The sequence below is a fragment of the Capra hircus genome, chromosome 2 (genome assembly GCF_001704415.2).
Source record: "Capra hircus breed San Clemente chromosome 2, ASM170441v1, whole genome shotgun sequence".
NCBI lineage: Eukaryota > Metazoa > Chordata > Mammalia > Artiodactyla > Bovidae > Capra > Capra hircus.
In genome coordinates, this window is record NC_030809.1 from 84068824 (window position 1) to 84088448 (window position 19625).

Genomic DNA, 19625 nt, shown 5'->3' on the forward strand with positions numbered 1-19625 from the left:
CTTAAAAAAAAAATGGGTAAGCTTACTTCAGATGCAAACAAACCAGAAAAATAACCAAAAGAGGGTGAATACCTAATATATGTTATATATTATACTTGGTACTTTAAAAATGATACACCATTTTGTTTGGTTAAAAATGATATACCATTTAATCGCTACAATCAGATTCTGTACACAAGGAATCATTAGTTCCACTTTACTGATGTACGATTGTAGAAATGAAGGCTTTTTATACTCAAGTTCATGAAACTAGCAATTGGTAGAGACAAAATTCAAATGTAGTTTATTTGACTCTAGAATCTAGAGCATCTGAAAATAACTTTTGGTTTTTTATCTGTGAAAGCATTTATATATTATTCCTAAAATATTGAGAGTATGTTTAACGACTATTAGCTACAGTCAATACAGTTAGTTCGGTGGACAACAGTTTTCTTCTGTTACATAAAATTAAAAACTGAGACCTAAATTGGCCTTACCCAGTTCCTAGATGTTTGGTGTTTTCCTTTTCCCAGCAAAGGAAGGAAAGATGCAGGTGGTTATTAATAGCTCTTTATAACTAGAGTGCTAGATTGTCTGAGTAAATATAACTTTCACACATTCAAAGAGTAAAACATCAGGGACCTATTTAGGTCTTGATATGCACGTGGAAACACATTAATGCTAATGATCACCATGAACCTACAATAGATCCTTGTTACTACTAACATGTAGGCAAACTCATGTTTATAATTCTCCCAAGTTTTTCCATGTCTCTAATCTTCTTAGAAAATAGCTTTAAAAAATACACTCAAGAATTCTCCATAGTAATTTCATTCTGAATTTGAATTTGATTAACATCTGAAAGATGTAACGTTTGTTGCAAAAACTTATTCTTTATGTGTTAAAGCATACATTTTTCATTTTTTAAAACATTAGAAGCAGTGTAAAAACATTAAATGCAACATATAAAGTTATTACTATAAATCAGGGTTTGCAATGCTCTACTTCCAATACATTAATTTTGCTGTGCTGCTAATGTAACTTTGTTGTAAAAAAGTAGTGACATACTACTCTTACTTCAGGGACTTAAATCCTGGTTTTACTTTCTGAAAATACTGGACTTAATCTTCATCACAGTATGTGATGTCTTTGCCTATTCTGACTTCTCTTTTCAGAGTCCATTTCTTCTCCACCTAACATTTGTTCATTCATTCATTCATTTTACCAGTTTATGATGCATACCATGTGTTGCTGCTGTACTTTGGGACAAACAGGGAATAATCCTTTTATTAAAGCAAATATTTGGGGGGCACATACTAAGGCCAATACATACATTGTCTATTTAATTGCCTTAACGGTCCTATGAGATACATACCATGTTAATATATCCCTATTTTATAGCTTAAAGAATTGCTTTTCTCTATGAAATTAACTAGGTGAAATGTGTGCAAACAACATAAAGAGGAACAACTCAACATGCTAAAATTAGTGGTGTGCACCTGAGGGCTGTGGGATTTCAGAGAAGGAAGAGATTGATGTGGTCTGAGGTGTTCAAGGATGACCACATTAAGGAAATGGGAGGTGAGCTGGCTGTGAAGAACAGAAGAGTAGGCAGAATTCGGATAACTGGAGGAAAGAGAGTTAGAGATTAAGGTCTCAAGAGATAGCATGGGGAGAGACTGAAATGCAGTATAAATGTGATTCTTATCTGATATTACCAAGGGATTTGGTCTGACAAGAGTGTAACACTGGTGAGACGTGATGCTTCTTAATGCCTATCTGAAGAAATGTGGATTTTGTCTTTTAGGTACTGGGGGACTATTAAAGATCTAAGAAGGGAATTTGGACCACGAGAAATGGATTCTAGGAAGAATGTGGACTGACCAAAGAGAAGAGCATATGAAGGCCAGAGGCCAACCAAATGTGACCGAGTCTTCCTTATCTGCAGGGTTGGAATAGAGGAAGATGAAAATGTCTAATGTTCTCAGACAGGTGTCAAAACTATTTCAACCTGTAAATATAAAAGAGCCCAAGTGTTGTTTTGCTCTCATTCATGCTCTCATTTCTTCACATACTCTTTCTGACTCAGGACCATTCTAGGATCTGTGGTGAGAAAGTGACCAAAATTCCACATCATTACTGCTTTCAAGCAGCTTATAATCTAATGGGGAGAAACACACCTGCGGGTGACTAAGTATAATATGAGAGAGAATAACCCTCAAAAGGATGAGTGGTAAATCCTGAAAAAGAGAAGGTCAGATGGCTTCCTGGTGGAGATGGCCTTTAAGAATGTGTATGATGTTGTCAGGCTAAGAATGAGTGGCTTTCTAGGCAGAAGGGAAACAATGAACAAAGGCAAAGGAGGATAAAGGGTCAACAGTCTTTCAGGGCTGGGGCATATTCTGGGAAGTAGTATTGAAGGCAAGATGGGGTTAGATCATGGAAGGTGCCAAATCAACTGAAATGCTGACTCATTCTGAAAGCAACAAAGAGATACAAGGCTGAATATGAACTGAAGAAGGGAAGGAAGTTATCCATTTGCCCTGTGTTTGGAAAACAACTTCAAACAAACTTTGAAGAATGGATTAAAGAAATTGGGTATTGAAAATAGGGAGCCTAGTAAAATAGGCATTATAATAGCTCAAATGAAAGATGAAAATTTAAATTAGAAGAGTGAAAAAATGAGCAGATTAATAAAAGTGGTATTTAGTATTTGTGATAGTGGAATTGACAAATTCTTTAATTAAGTGAAGTGTGTAGGAGTCAAACATGATACCATACTTTCTAGCACGATCAGCTCTTCAGAGTGGGGAAAAACCTTCTGAGGGTAAAGGATATGTTAGGTGATTTAGAGCCAGAAAAACATCTATTTCTGCTTTATTGACTATGCCAAAGCCTTTGACTGTGTGGAACACAATAAACTGTGGAAAATTCTGAAAGAGATGGGAATACCAGACCACCTTGACCTACCTCTTGAGAAACCTGTATGCAGGTCAGGAAGCAACAGTTAGAACTGGACATGGAACAACAGACTGGTTCCAAATAGGAAAAGGAGTACGTCAAGGCTGTATATTGTCACCCTGCCTATTTAACTTCTATGCAGAGTACATCATGAGAAATGCTGGGCTGGAAGAAGCACAAGCTGGAATCAAGATTGCTGGGAGGAATATCAATAACCTCAGATATGCAGATGACACCACTCTTATGGCAGAAAGTGAAGAGGAACTAAAGAGCCTCTTGATGAAAGTGAAAGAGGAGAGTGAAAAAGTTGGCTTAAAGCTCAACATTCAGAAAACGAAGATCATGGCATCTGGTCCCATCACTTCATGGCAAATAGATGGGGAAACAGTGGAAAGAGTGGCTGACTTTATTTTTTGGGCTCCAAAATCACTGCAGATGGTGACCGCAGCCATGAAATTAAAAGATGCCTACTCCTTGGAAGGAAAGTTGTGGCCAACCTAGACAGCATATTAAAAAACAGAGATATTACTTTGTCAACAAAGGTCCGTCTAGTCAAGGCTATGGTTTTTCCAGCGGTCATGTATGGATGTGAGAGTTGGACTATAAAGTAAGCTGAGCACAGAAGAATTGATGCTTTTGAACTGTGGTGTTGGAGAAGACTCTTGAGAGTCCCTTGAACTGCAAGGAGATCCAACCAGTCCATCCTAAAGGAACTCAGTCCTGGGTGTTCATTGGAAGGACTGACGTTGAAGCTGAAACTCCAATATTTTGGCCACCTGATGCGAAGAGCTGACTCATTTGAAAAGACCCTGATGTTGGGAAAGATTGAAGGCAGGAGGAAAAGGGGATGACAGAGAATGAGACGGTTGGATGGCATCACTGACTCAATGGACATGAGTTTGGGTAAACTCCGGGAGTTGGTGATGGACAGGGAGGCCTGGCGTGTTGTGGTTCATGGGGTCGCAAAGAGTTGGACACGACTGAGTGACTGAACTGAACTGATTTAGATTTTATTCCCAAATCTGTATTAATTAGCTATGTGGGATTTTTTTCCTACAGTTTCCTCAGCTATCAAATTACAGTCAAGGGATTGTTTCATGGTATAACTTTCAATTTTCAAATTCTGTGATTCAGTTCCACTAAGTCCTTCCCGCTAGTTCTTACAGCTTTAAACTCAGCAGACTATACTAGGAAGGAGCTACTTTTAAACTCTAAAAGACTACTCTATCCACTGATATGAACTTGGTTAAATTCTACTATTTAATAGATTTGTACAGTTGAGTAGGAAATTCAGAGGTCTTTTCCTTACTTTCAGTTGGGAATGAAATTTGTGTGTTGAATATTCAGAAATAATAGAGACATTTTTTTTGTCTTCTCTTGACAACTTACTCCAGCTAATAACAACACTTTTTATCAGAAAATATGCTTAACCTATTTAAGATTTATCCATGACAATGTCTGTTTGTTCTGCTTTAATTTAAAAAGAAAAAAATGGTACCTGATATAAAAGAATTTCATATTCATTCTTAATAAAAACCTGTTTGTTGAGACTATTAATTTTAAGGCACTGTCATAGACAATGTGGTAGTCTCAAACCAATCCGTGTTCTCAAAGTTTGCAATTTAATTTGGAAAAAAACAGCACATTAAGTAATGACACTCTACAGCAAGTTTAACTGATTTGTTCTATAAGAGTTCATTGGAGGAAGATATCACTACAGGTTGGATAGCTAAAGAGGAAGGCCTGCCAATAGCAGGACTTAGGTGGGGAGAAAGAGATGCTCCATGACAGGCAACTTCAACCATTAAAGATGTCTTATTTCAATGCTACATGTTTTAGTATCCAAAACGATGCTAAGGATAAGAAGCAGTAAACTTATGGTTGGGAAGAGATACGTGTTTATTCTCTGAAAGGCCAGAGTTCTAAACTGAGGATCACCAGTAAATTCCGAATTACCAACTCCAGTTATTTGCTCAGGATTCTTTCAGTTGCAGTTATTTGAATCTTTTGATTCAACTGACCATTGTATATGTTCCAAACTTTCTTTGCTGTCTGGCTATTTAATATTTTTCCATCTCTTAGTCTTTTTTCTTTTAATGAATTTGATTTTTCTTCTAACCCACCAGAAGCCCTGGCGTCAGCTTTCTACCAATTTCAATAAATACACTCTGAATCATAAATGTTTTAGCCCATGATGTTAAATACATCTGAATATATCTGCATGGCTCTCAAATCTTTCTCACCCTGACTTCCTGGGTTTCAATTCCTCATTTCCAAAGAATACATATATATATATATATATATAAAACTTTTATATGAAAATACTTATCTAAAGACAAGGTCAAGTTCTTCTCCAAACTGGGTCTCTTTCTTGTTTATCTAGAAATAGTATTTTCCATGTTCTAAACATGCAGATGTGTAATCTTGAAGCCATTTTGATTCCATTACCCAGAAAATCTATTGGTTGTGAAGAAGTCAGGTTACGAATTTCACCGTCACTACCCGAGGACAGGCTTTTTTGTCGCTTCACACCTGAATAACTACAAGGATTTCCAGTTGGTCTCTCAAAGTCTAGTTTTTATTCACAGAAATCATGGTAGTTTAACATGCCCTGAACTCTTTTCTCTGTTGCTTTACATTCTCCATTTACTCTTAACTTACATGTCCAGGATCATTTCCCATGAATTGCCTCCTAAAACTCCCTGATTCAGCCAAATCTTCTTTCTCACTATCCTCTAAATAGATATTACAATTTGCTTCCTCTGGCCCACATGCTCCTGTCCTGCTAGAAAGGCCTTCCTCACTCCTTCATGACTATTAAAGATGAACTTAGTCCGAATTTCACCTTCTTCATGAAATCTTTTCTGAATATTCACCTCATAGAACCTCTCATATTTCTGTAATTTGAAATAATTATGATTCTTACTGTTTGTGGCATGTTTGTCACATATTTTCACTTATCACATTATTTTTTCCTTGTGCATTAGTCTCATCTTCCAAAGTAAATAATAGTCACATCTAAGACTTCTGGCCTATCCTCAACCATATGTGCACACAAAAGTGAACAGATAGAAGACACTGAATGAATACTTATTAATTTATTTATTGACAATACATGTGAACTATAAGTAATAGTAAGTAGTATGGGAAAAAGGAAATCTTAAGGGTAGGTGAAGGAACATTCAAAATTCATTTTTAAATCTTCTGAACAGGAAGCATTTTTATTAACCTCACTTTAGACTTCAAATGAATAAAACAGCTAGTAAATTGTCATTCTGTGGAATAAATTTACTTTAGTGACACTTTAAACACCTATAAAGTTAATGAAATTAGAGTTTATTTATGCTTGAGGTTGAAATTTAACATTTGTCTTTAACAGGAAGATAAAGCCATTTTTGATCCCATGAGTTGGGACATTATAGAAAGTATCTAATTTATGGTATCTCTTTATTATTATGCTTTAATATGAAGCTATTTTGTCTAGTTTCTAGTTTACATGGTAATGGTACCACTGCAACACAGAATATTAAAACTAGAAATATTCTTAACAAGCAACCGATGTAACCTATTCATTTTTCAGATGTGGAAACCGAGAAGGGTAAGTGACCTGCCCAAGGTCACAGTCTAGTTATTGCCAGAGGTGTAGCTAGAAATTATGATTGTAGGTTCCTAATTCTATACCTGTTCCATAATCCCGTATTGTACAGTTTCAGTTTTGTACCTCATATCGACATTATTCAAATGAAGGAAAACTTACAATCGTTTCTAAAAAATTATTATTTCTCTTATTTTCCATCTAAGAATGCAAATTAGTGCCTGGTAAGTTATTAATAAGAGCATTCTAAATAGAAGCACAGCATGAACCGTCTATTGTGATGTGTTTCAACATAAGGGAGATATGAATATCTTAATTATTTACATTTCTAAAGCTTCGTAAAACTGTGACTTTTTTTCCATTGGTGAGTTGAGTGGAAATAGCTATGTGATTTTTTTCTTCTTTTTTTTTAGACGATAACCTTATCCTGGGCACTACGGTAATATTTGCCATGGTAGTATGAAGGATTGTTTGAAACACCAAAAATACTTAGCCTTATCTAGGAAAAAAGAGATAAACATAGTGAGTCAGCATAAATTTGCACTAGTGGCGTGAGAGGAGATGCTGTTCAGTTTTGGGGAAAGAACATGAAATGTCACAATTGTCCTGAAACTCTATTCTAGAGCAGTGGCCGAACAAAACAAAGCACTACCTACTGCCTTCCTGCGGCAATTTTTTAACTTCATCAAAAAGAAGAGAAATTTACAATTCTCTATAAAACTTTGCCTGGAAAATATTATTTAGGGGAACTAGAAGGTACCGAGAAATAAAATGGAGAAAGAATAAAAAGGAACTCAGACGATCAAGTTTTATGAGGAATGCTCACAGAATTTTGGTTTGCCTTTCTATACAAACATTTTATAATCTAAACTACACCATCTCATTTGAATCTCAATGACTAATATTAGTGGTGACTGGAAGTGCTCAGTCATGTCCAACCCTTTATGACCCCAGGGACTGGGATATTTCCCCGGCACAAATACTGGAGCTGGTTGCTATTTCCTCCTCCAGGGGATCTTCCTGACCCAGGAATCGAACCCACATGTCTCCTGCATTACGGGCAGATTCTTTACTGATGAGCCTATTATAGTACAATTTTCAAATTACATTCAAGCAGTCTTTTAAAAAAAAATTACTATCAAAAGTTTGCCTAACGAATGCTTTGAAAATTTTTTTTTTAATTCAGTTCAGTTTTCTCAACTTTCACAGGCAAATTAAGGATTTAAGAATAAAAGATAGATTTGCTGAATAAAATATCAAACTGGAGAATTATGATTTGAAACAATCAAGAGCCTTGTAAAGTCTGACTTAATTGTTAAGTCATGGACATACAAACGGATGGGGCAGTGCTCCTGCTCCTGACTCACTGAGTCCTCATGGTCTAGGACAAGCATGACCTTGGCGTGGAAACTTCCTTACCTGTACCATTGTTAACTGTGGTCTGGATCGTGGCTTCCGGCCCCATAGTGTCATAGTCTTCCTTCATTTCTTCTGTGGGGGAAAATTATCTTTAGCATTTGAAAATTGTAGAAAAGCTTACTATACTAAGCATGCCAACCACAGGAACAAGGAAGATTCTTTTCAAGGAAACAGAGAAAAGGCTTGTTGTAAACCTCTAAACAATAGCTTTGTTCAGGCAATTGAATGAATCCAATAGTGCTAGCTGCACAAGAACTTATTTACTTTAAGCATTACTGCAAGCTGTGAAAAACAGAGGTGCTTATTTGGGGCAAACGAAGGGCTTTTCTTCTGGTGGCAGTTCTAGTGACAAACAGGGGGAAAGATATTATTTTTTCAATAAGAGTCGAAAGCAACTAAGTATTTGCACTGACAAAAAGGCACGCTGGCTGCTATAGCTCTGGTAATGCTGGATGGCCAGAGGCAAGTCAGAATTTTGTATTTTATTTTCATGTTTTTTTCCTCTCCTTGAAGTAGCTATGATGGTGCTAATCTATGCAAGCAAAATTTTAAAAAAACCTAATTCTACATACCAGAGCTTTAAATGCCCAGTTTATAAAAAAGCATGCCAGAGGTACTGAGAACACCTGTTTCACTGTTTTATATAAACTTCTAAAACATATTTTCTTTATTCCTTTCCTTACCACTCCGTAAATAGCTTTATTACTTACCATTTATTCCCCAGTAGGGAATCATAGTCATTTTTGAGGAAAAACATATAGGTATAAGAACAGCTCAATGTTCTGATGAAAATATGTTACACTGAAGTTGAAGATTTATAAATGATAGGTCATTTTCTAAAATTCTAATATCTTTAATTGGAAGAGTCTAGAAAGTAGAACTCTCGAATTTTCTGTTATCAAACTAAAGAATATGTGAGGGCAGAGAAGGACAGCTAACAGTTAAAAATCCTGCAAGTAAGTAAATTTAACATGGAATTTTAAAAATTGCAATTTTACAATAACAATACTAATGAGAATCAAACACGATCCAGGATAAATATCTCTCTGTGATAATCACTTTGTTTCAAACAAGAGAAACTTTATAAATAGGACTCTGTGAATTCCCAAATTTATCCTGACCATTTTTGCTTATCACATTTCAGTCATAATTATTTGGTAGAAAAACAGATTCTAGCAAATGTTACAGCAAAATTAAAATATATGTTTTACAAGTGGTATCCTGCAGCATATCTGTTCATGGGATCAGAATTGAAAAATCATGAGCCTCTTAAGGTAAAATACACATATATAAATTAGGCTAATATAATGCCCCTGGGCATAATACTGGTCAGATAATTTGAATGATATTTGTTTAAATTCTATGACCACTTTAAATCAGTCTTGGCCCTGGACTTCTTTCTTATTTAAGAAACATTTTCACAGGGACATTTTGCATAAAACATTTAGGCGTTCAATATACAGCAATATTGTATTGTCAATTGTCATAATTGATTGGTTGAGAGGCTCCTTCATCTGATATTTTTATTAGTCTCTGCAAGGAATTAAATTAAGGTATTTCTGAGAAGTTCAGTACTAGATATAAATATAACTTTTGTGTCTTTCTTCCTCGCTCCTCTCATGTGATTTCTGGTAGCCAAGAGTCAGAAGAATCATAAGTTTTCCATCTGAGAGATCAAGTCACTAAGGGGAAAACAGTTAACAGCATTTTTTTTTTTTTGCATAATAGTGGTAATGTTCAAGATTTCTGCTGCACTTCCTTCCTCATTGTCATTTTCTTATGAAAAAGTAAAGAGAAGTTACAGGGGGTGGTTGCTTCCCAAATGATTAAATGTTGCATATTCACATGTGTAGTTGGCACTTAGTGTGTCCTGCGTTCTGTAGTAATACTTTAGCTACAACCCTCTTTTACCAAAGATTGTGCAACTGAGATGGTGTCATTTTTACCCAGAATGTACTCTGCTTCAATTTACTGAGCATCAGGCTTTTTGTTTTTTGAACATCAAGCTCAATTTATTAAAATGAAACACTAAGCCCTTTCAAGTATGTATTTGAAATGCTATTTATATGCCTATTTAATTAAGCTTCACAGGAATCCATATTCAGAAGGACATCATCATGTAGGTTAGGAGTATCCCCTCTGAATAAAAGGCATCCGTGGCTGTCTTTCTGCCTCACACCTAACCTTAAACATTTTCCAAGACATCTATTACTCAGCATACTGCATCTAAAACCACATAGTACATTTGTTTTTAAAGCACTTGTAAAAGTTTGCATCTTCTAGTCACCCTTGGGATGAAGGTTTGTGAAAATAAAGAGCACTTTCTGCCACAAGATGAAGAATCCTTGAATAAGCAGAGAGAGGCCAGATGCAGGTGATTTATTTAAGTCTGTGTCAATGATAATGATGTCATGGTTTCCAGCACGCTGTGTCCACCCCATTGTGGGACGAAAGAATGTCAAGGACAATTCTAAACACAAAACTTTGATTGTGCTGGAACCGGAAAGGCACAGTAAGAACTCCACTGCGTTCTTCAGTGGAAAACCTGCATCCTGCAGACAAACGACAGAAAGCAGGGGAGAGAGAGCACAGGAGAGGGGGCTTATCTCAGAGTCAAGCTATGTGCTGAGGTATGGTGGTAGACAGGCAGGCACCAGGGATAAAACACTACTAAATAAAACAGCACCCGAATTAGAGTTATTGTCTATATTGTGTGTTTTGAACAATAAATAAGAAAAATATTTTATCAGAAGAAAAATGTGTTATCTAAGAGGCAGGATAAACAATGAGTAGCTTTTTAAGACCAATTTCTTTTCATTAGACATCAAGGCACCACATCAGAGCACTTTTGGAACAATAAAAAAAAAAGAACAATAAATCATTACTAATCATTAGAACCAGACAGGTAATAGCCGGGTAACTTTCTTGGTCCAAGTAGCCAAATGAGATTAGGGATTTACATTTTATTTAATTATTGTGACTCCAGAATGCTAGTTTATTTACCATAAAGGTAAGAGCAAAGAACAGCCTGTTCATTTGTATCACAGGCACCATTAACTACAGGTGATAATAGAGTCTCTAATGCATTCATATGGATGATTGTATATTAAAACATTCTGAATTATGATCCATGACCAACACAAAAAGCTGCCATGATCACAGACCACTACAGCTTGACATGACTGTTTTGGCTGTTTTTCAATTATTGATCTTAATTTTTTAAAATTAAACTTTTTTTCCCAGAAGTTTGGAGCTGTCCATTTGTTATATCGTTATTAATTATTCCTTTAAGGGTGGAAATTCTAGTAATTGGTCCTTACCCTTGATTTCTAGATATTAAAATTTAAAGCATCAGAACATTCATTCTTATAGCTCTGCATATCTAGTTCATTAACAAATATGAATAGCTAACACCAGCTCATTTAAATAGTATGTCTTACATGAGTTCTCGCCACACTCTGTTTCTGTCACACTGCTCCCAAGAATCATTGGCTCTTATTATACATGTAAATGGCTATCATAAAAATAAAAATTTCATTTAAGATTGTTAATGACTTCTGCAGCAGTCAGACTTCCTTTAATGATCATCCTCGGCCCCTAATTAAACGTATTTATCTTTCAAGCATCTTTGGCTGAGTTCTCCCTCATAGTTGAAAATCTAAAACCTTAAGTCTTAATGGATAGAACGATAAATGTTTATGTGTGGGATTGCTGATACTCAAGAAACCTTCACCGAAAGCAAAATTGGAAACAGAAAGAGTACAAAACTTGGCACAGTATGTTAAGGAAAACGAAAAACAAATACACTACACTCAAACTGCCATCGGTCTTTTTTTTCTCCTTTTCTTCACATTTAATTTTCTTTATAGTGGAAGTGCTTTTATTATCTCCCTTCTAGTATACCAAACAATTACTCTGCCTACGTTCGACGTTTTATAGTCTGTGACATCACAATAGCATATAGGTAGACTCCTGTGCTTACTTATTTCCTTCCCACCCACTTCACCTATTTATAAAAATGCTATTGTTATGTATAGCATAAGGAAAAAAACAAAGTGGGGTAAATCATGATAGCTCTCATTGGGTCTTGGAACAGAGATTAAGGAGACACCAAGGTTTGAATGAGACGGGTTATTAAAAAATTTTTTAACAGGCCTCCTTAGCAAGTAGAGATGAGCAGAAGGAGTTTAGGGGGATACGACTAATGATTAATTCTCTTTTATTTTGTTAATCATTTCACACCTTGGTGATGTTTCATGAGTGAATTTTAGACCATGACAGTTCCATTCTCACAGTGGCATCTGAAGTTTTAGTTTGAACATAATTTACCTTATTTTTATTATAGCTGGCCTTGGACCATTTCTACTTCCCCAGAGATTCCCACCAAACAGCAAGAATCATTATCGAGTACTTAGCTGTTAAATAATAAGAAAGCTACCTGACCAGGTAGAAGTGTGAAATCACATTCACACTTAATAAAAGGGAATGATTAGATGGTTGAATTACAATAGGAGGTGTCAGACAGACACTGAAACTACATTAAACTGACATTATTTGGTTTGTATCACTACACAAAACTTTCAAATACATGTCAGTTGTGACTTCTTAGGTTTGCTTCCATTTTCCATCTTGAGAGGGCACATCTTGATCATGTTGTATAAATTGGCACATTGTACATGTGGCGCAAATCCTTCACGTTGGGTGTTTAAAACGTAGTTCATATTCAACTTGCATCCAAATGGGAACATAATCCCCTCCTAAGATGTCAGTGCTGTAATGTGATAACACAACTATCATTTCATAATCTGTCGCCAGCTTTGGTATCTCTATTCTGCGAGGGCTCTGGGAAGAAATATTTTAATGATTTGGTTGTGGAGGTTCCACGAGGTAGGACAATTTGAGATGGCATACAAAAAGGCCAAGTGTTTTTAGACACTCACCTGGCCCATCTACAGAGGCTTGTAGAATGTCGCTGTTGTGCCAGGCATGTTCCACTCCACCCTCTCTTATCTCATCTTCCTCTTCCTCTCTTGGCAACAGAGCTTGGCTCACGTGTGGGGAGGACTCATGGTTGGGCACGCTAGCTGGACTTCTCTCCTGGTCCAGAGGGTTAGCAATCCCGTCCTCCTCAGCAATCTGAGGCTTGTCCTCTTCATCAGTTTCAGAACCCGTGTCCACTACATTGTCATAGTTCACCACTGAAGAGAAAGCACAGACACACACTCTCTAAATATTCTGTTGAAAAATATCAGTTGCCCCTTAATTGTTTAGTTAAATAGAAAATAATGAATATGTTTGAAACTTAATTACTCAACCACATCAGGAAAATAAAATGAATGTTTTTCGTGTTTTAGCATTTGAATTCGTATTCAGCTCTAGCTGGGTACTCTTTCTGACTTCCAATAATTTTTTGCTAAAAAGATGGGAAAATTTGAAAAGCCACAGAAACACACATACTCAAAAATATGCCTATATACACAGAGACATACTGCCATATGCCCTTTTGACAGTCTACACAAACTTATAAAATAGATCTGCAACTGACAATTTTATTAGTTTAGTGACATGGAGTGTTTACTATAAAACATACTATAAATACGATGTGACTTCACTATATTAGCTGTGGTTTTATTCCTAGAAACAGTAGACACACACACACACACACACACAATGTCCATCTATTTACCCAAATACATGAATACATACACAAACCTGTTCAATCTGAAAGGTTCACTGTTGCTTCTACATCAACCGTCATGTGCTAAGGCCATTTATATCCCAATCTTTTAAGCAGAAAATGAGGAAAAGCCATATCTTCTGGGCCATTAATACTACTATTGAGATGTCTTCATAGTGCCATAATTACAGAAGATTTCAAAGTGACACAGGCAAGACCAACACAAATGTTAAAATAACTCACGAGAACCGGCGGACTGCTTTTGCAGCCCTCAGCTCCAGCAATGCTCAGTAGCTTTTCTTAAAATAGACAGCCTGTAAATAAGGTCTGTGAACTCAATTGAAGGTGGCTGTTTCTGAATTAGTCAGCCCTCACAGGCTCTCGGCCTACATGCTAGTACATAAATTGTCCACTTTACCACCAGACAAGAAAGATTAGAGTAATAAACACGGGGCATTAGCTCAGCTAGAGAAACACACCAGCCGTTACGCACACACAGGATTGCCAAGAACTGTTAACCCAAACTCTCCAGAAACACACACAAAAAAACAAGTTAGAACCATGACATCATGGGAACAAGAGGGAGAGAGAAAGAAAGAAAGGGAAAAAAAGGAGCCCATGGAAAAAAAAAAAGCGCAAACAATTTTCAGGTTCATTTTGATTTCTCTGCGCCTAATAAAGCAATCCTCCGCTAAGTTATCAACTGAGCTATCTCAAGTGGTTCTTGCCAGCTATCGGATTATACAAAAGTGGCAGAAAAGGAGGAAAAAAAATGAAAAGGATTGTGTGTCAGGTTCATAATGCTTTTGGAGAATTCTGGAAACATGTCTAGTTACAAATTTTAGTCAGTCATATCTGTTTGCTTTGACAGGTTCCCAGGGAGTAAAAAAGGAACAAAAAGAGAGAGATTTTTTTTGTCATGTGAGGCTGGGGACAAAAAGATTACACCGTGCATATCTGCTCATAATATGATCTTTGTATAATCCGCGGGTCTGCACTTGCCTTCGGAACAACTGCACAACAGGTGCAAATTAAAATGAAAACGGCAGCGGAGCCGGGCAAACAGAATCTGCTGACCTGGTTTGAATACCAATTGACGGGGGAAACAAAACCTTTTCAAGAGGTGTGACCACAAGGGCTTAGGCAAGTTCAGGCTGGGTAATGCCCTCAGATCTACAAAAAGAGAGATATTCTAACATCTCTGCTCTAGCTGTGTGGTCCAGATATACCTTAGTACAATCAATAATGTGCTTTTTTTTTTTTTCCTGGTGACTGAGATTTAACCATTTCTTAGCAACAAGCAGAAGATTCTTTACAAATGTTCTGAACGCTGAGTTCGGGTAGGGGTTGGGGGGGGGTGGTGAGAGTGGTGGGGGTTACAACAAAAGCTCCGGAGGCCTGGGAAGCTTTCAACCCACCTCCTAAAAACTGATCTCTGGGCACGGGAGGAATAAAGAAAGGTCCAGAAGGAGTGAATAAAATTATCTAAGGCTGGACAGGCATTAAAAGGCCTTTATCCTGGAAAAAAACCCATGCCTTTTAAGGTCTTTTTCTGCATGGACCACAATATCCCATGTGACACGTGAGTGTTCCTGCAGCAATACAATTGAAATATTTTCTTGTGAAAAAAAAAAAAAGAAGAGAGATAAATGATTTATGAACAGCCCTTGAGGAGTCCCAAATATCAGAACAATCTAAACAAGCAATGAAGTCATGTCTCACCATATAGGGTCAGGAGTACAGCATCCATCACCTTCACAGGGCAACAATACTTCACAACCTTTAGGGTTCTCGCTCGCAAATAGTAGTAAATACTTTTAAACTAAATAAATAACTGCTGTCAAGCTCACTTACAGAAGCAGTAGGCCATCTTTTCCAGAGTGTGTTAACGAGGGTATCCATTCTCATTGGATGGCTTCCCAGAACCATTATGTTGGTATCCTACTCCTACTTTTAAAAAATCCAGGTAAAACAATTCATAACAAAGTTTTTCTATCTGAACTCAGGGTAGGTCATTTCATTCTGTTCTTTCTGGCTGACCCTCTGACAGTCAAAATTAAATCTGTTACTATGGACAGGATACTTTCTTGCTGACCCCCTCATCCATCACCTCCCTCCACCGCCGAGTGCCTCCACCCCACACTGCCACTTCTAAATCCCCAGGATTTTCCTTTAAATTTTTCTTTTAGGTCCAGTCAGTGGATCTGCCAAGTGTAAGCACTGGGGACATTTTCACCACAAATTATTCCTACTACAGAATGGCCAATAGATGATGGGTTTACCTCCATTTGTATTAGGAAGTAAAATAAACTCATTTTCCCATTTTTTCCAGTTTTCATTTTTTGCCCACCATCATCCCCATTGGCATAAGGACCTTAATAATGTAGCTTTGTCTCTGCAAACAAGAGATTTCATTTTGTTTAATAACCAACATTTACTGATTTCAAATGAGAGTCATTGGGCAGAATATATTAGTCTGGTATTGATTTTTAAACTTAGGAAACATATTTTTTATTCAACATTCAAAAGCATAGAGCCACCTACATAGTGTAACAAAGTTCTAGTTGGTCCTTACTTTAGGCCAAATAAACCACCCTTTGCACAAGTCTCAGCAAAATTTTATACATGTATTAGAGCTACATGGCTGGCAGAAAAACAGACAGTTACTTCAAAACCACAAAGAAGTGGGAGCCCAAAGAATTCCTTTCTGCAATTCAATAAACAAGAGGAAAGATGTACTGTTTGCTGGCTCAAAATAGACACTAATTTTACATCTGTCTCTGAGGCACAGCAAAAAGCCAACTAAAGAGCAGTAATAAATGTCCAAAAACAGCATCAGTATCCAAAACTCTCCTAGTAATCTTCAGAGGAATTAATTACAATTCTGTGTAACAGTTGCATTGGCAAAATGCACCCATAATTATACACAGGTACTGTACTGTATTACAGGGAAATTTGCCATGTGATACTATGTTTACATGATAATTGATGGATAAGATAAAACTATTTGCATATGAAGTGCATATGAATTATTGGCATGGCTCCCCATTTTATGTGGAATCATATTAAAGTTTCATTTTCTCTAAAACTGTATGTGTAATATGGGGTTACCAAAGGGTATAAAGCTGATACTTAAATTTGCTTTATAGCAAATGGGCCTGGAAAGATATATCTGAATGTGCATTACTAAAAACCTGTATTTAAAAGGCTTCATAGTTTATTTATAATAAGCATTCTTTTCACCTCACCAGATTGCATTAAATCCTCTCTATTCTTCCTCCTAAGTAAACAATACTCTAAATTTTATCACCAGACCAATTAATTTTACAAATCATATGCAAAACAAATAATGATTTCCCTTTATTGTCTGTTGATACAACTTTTTTCAGATTTTTGTATTCTAGTGACATGTAACAGAATAGTAGCAAAACTTGACATTTTTATAATGTCCATACCTGACGGAAAATTTCAGCATTTGCAAAAATGGCCTATCATAGCATTTAAACATTGCTGATAATTAGCTTGACATTTGAAATACCAGAACTGTTGTTTTGAAGATGCCCTATACAATGTTACCTAACTAACCCCTTTTCATACTTATATGCTTTCTCTACATTATTCTGTCAGTTATAGTACAAATAAGGTATCAGTTGCTAATGCATTAACATGTCAAAGAACTGATATGAAGGGGCAATACTTCATCTTCACCAGAAGCAGACATTTCATTGACAGAAAGGAAAATTACATATGCAGATTATAGAAAGTTAATTGTTAATAAGGCAGTCAATAATGATTTTCTATAACTCCACTCAAGCTAAGTGTGCCAATAAGTCTTCTGATGCCGTCATCAAATATTTACATAATACCTGCAAAGTGTTGAGTCCAGAGGACACAGGGATGCGCTATTCTTACCTCAGGAAGCTTCCTGTCTGTTGGGTGGCCAAATACTTTGTTTGGGTTTTCCACAAGATGTTACTGAAATATCCAAATGAACTTTTTGGCCAACCCAATATTTGGAGACATAGCACTATAGAACTGTAGTGCTAAAAGGACAGTTGAGGTCAACCCTGGACAAAGGAAGTTTTACAGGTACAATGAGGGCAGATGACTCATCCAAGAGCACAGTTCCAGGCACACTACAGCCACGTGGAAATATACATAATAATACACACTGTCCAAGAAGAATGCAATCTAAATTTAAACTCCGCACAATCATAGTAAAGGAATAGAAATCCCTGGGACTTTGGGTGGTTTTATGCCCCCAAATGAAAATCGTCACTTAATTTTAAATTGCTTTGATGATTGTTACTTTCATGGATCCCTTTAATTTGAGTTATAGAAGCATACCAATTTGATCAATTACCAGAATCTAACAATACACCCATGTTTCCCACAATACTTTGAAAACAATAGAAATAAAGTGGCAGTTCCCAGAATTACGAGCTTGAAGACCTGTCTTCTTGTCCCAACCCCAACCTATAACCAGCTGTGTGGCCTTGGCCTACCATCCAAGGAAACTTGGTATAAATGGGAAAAAACAATGATAAGGGGCTCCCTGTCTGTGAGGCTGCCACAAGAAGCCTATAAAATTGCTTGTGTGATTGCAGTTTGTGGAGCATAAAACACTGACAACTGCCAAAATAATAAAGATGGGACCATGGCTCCAGTGTCTTGTCTGAGCTGAGCTATGTGGTAGCTCTAAACGACACATGAAGATCTGAATGTGTGCCAGTCGCAGTTCTGGTGTTGGTCCTTCACTTTAAGATTGATTTGCAGGGGCTTCCCTCGTGGTCCAGTGGTTAAGACTCTACCAACGCATGGAGCATGGGTTCAATCCCTGGTTAGGGAATAAACATCCTGTGCGCCACCCGGTGTGGCAAAAAAAAAAAAAATTATTTTTAAAAATTGATTTGCAAAAGTATCAAGTAAGAGGTCCATGATAGGAGAGCGTATGCTTCATACTTGAGCTAATACATGAGACAGACATACAACCTCATTTTAGAAATGTTTCTTCTGGTAATACGGCTTAAACTTTAAAAGAAGTCCTTTGGAATTTTCTGAGTCATTTGGTTTCCTAAATCTCTTAGATGTTTGGAGAACATTTCTATTTGAGCCACTGGGTTATGGTTTAGTTGCTTTCTTAGAATGTCTTTATGTGTGGTAAGTGTTGGGGGGATGTTCTAAGACTTTTCACCTGAACACTGACTTTTATTCCTTCCTTTCCCCCCCAAAATTTGATTTCCAGGTACTATGCTATTAAAAACAGATTGTAGCTCTTCAAGGATTTTTATCCAGCAACTTATTTTTCCAGGGAAGATTTATCCCTGATACCCCTTCTTTATCACAGCTCACTTGTCTCCTCTGCACTTGGATGGATAAAGATCACAGGACTCAATCAAGGTTCAAGTTCTCATTTAATAAGCAGGGTGGGTGGCGGGGATCTCATGACAGACACAACAAGGCAAAGCAAATTCAAACAGAGATTTTTTTTTTCTTCTGAATTTGGATATGTGTCACTGAAATGCATGAGCCTTAATTTCACTATTTAAAAATGGGAATAACTTTATCACTTGGGGATGCAAGATTAAGTAATGCTGGAAGAAGGGACCATGCCAGTTTGAAATATTCCCATGGAATGTGCTCTCCAGTACAAAACACTGATATAAAGGAACTACTATGAACATACTACAGTCAGCCTTTATACAAACTAGCTTGGTCACTTTAATTTTTTATCCCAGGAACATTCAAAGGCATTAAATCCGCATTATAAATTAATGAGTTGTAAAATGTCAGCTGATAAAACAAAAGCAGTTTTGAATATAGGGATAGAAATGTTTCCATTTCAGATTAGCTATGTAAAAAATATGCATATTAAGTGAAATGAGAGAGGAAATTCTGCAGTGCAGTGGCCCCAATGGGAAGGGCAAGTTCTGAGACTCCACCAACTTCCTATTATAGGATCATCTTGGGATGACTGTAACCACTCATCCCCTC

The 19625-nt window shown here is 36.7% G+C and overlaps 1 protein-coding gene across 6 annotated transcripts in view; it reads right to left on the bottom strand.

Annotated features, from left to right (window-relative positions):
- ZEB2 (zinc finger E-box binding homeobox 2) overlaps positions 1 to 19625 on the bottom strand; it is a 136047-nt gene that overhangs the window by 33387 nt on the left and 83035 nt on the right. For all 6 annotated transcript variants that reach the window (XM_018062536.1, XM_018062545.1, XM_018062548.1 and 3 more), the window contains exons 3-4: positions 12895 to 13152; positions 7955 to 8026 (exon numbers count right to left, since the gene is read on the bottom strand). In XM_018062536.1, the coding sequence (XP_017918025.1) occupies positions 7955 to 8026; positions 12895 to 13152 (330 nt within the window). The remainder of the gene's footprint in view (positions 1 to 7954; positions 8027 to 12894; positions 13153 to 19625) is intronic.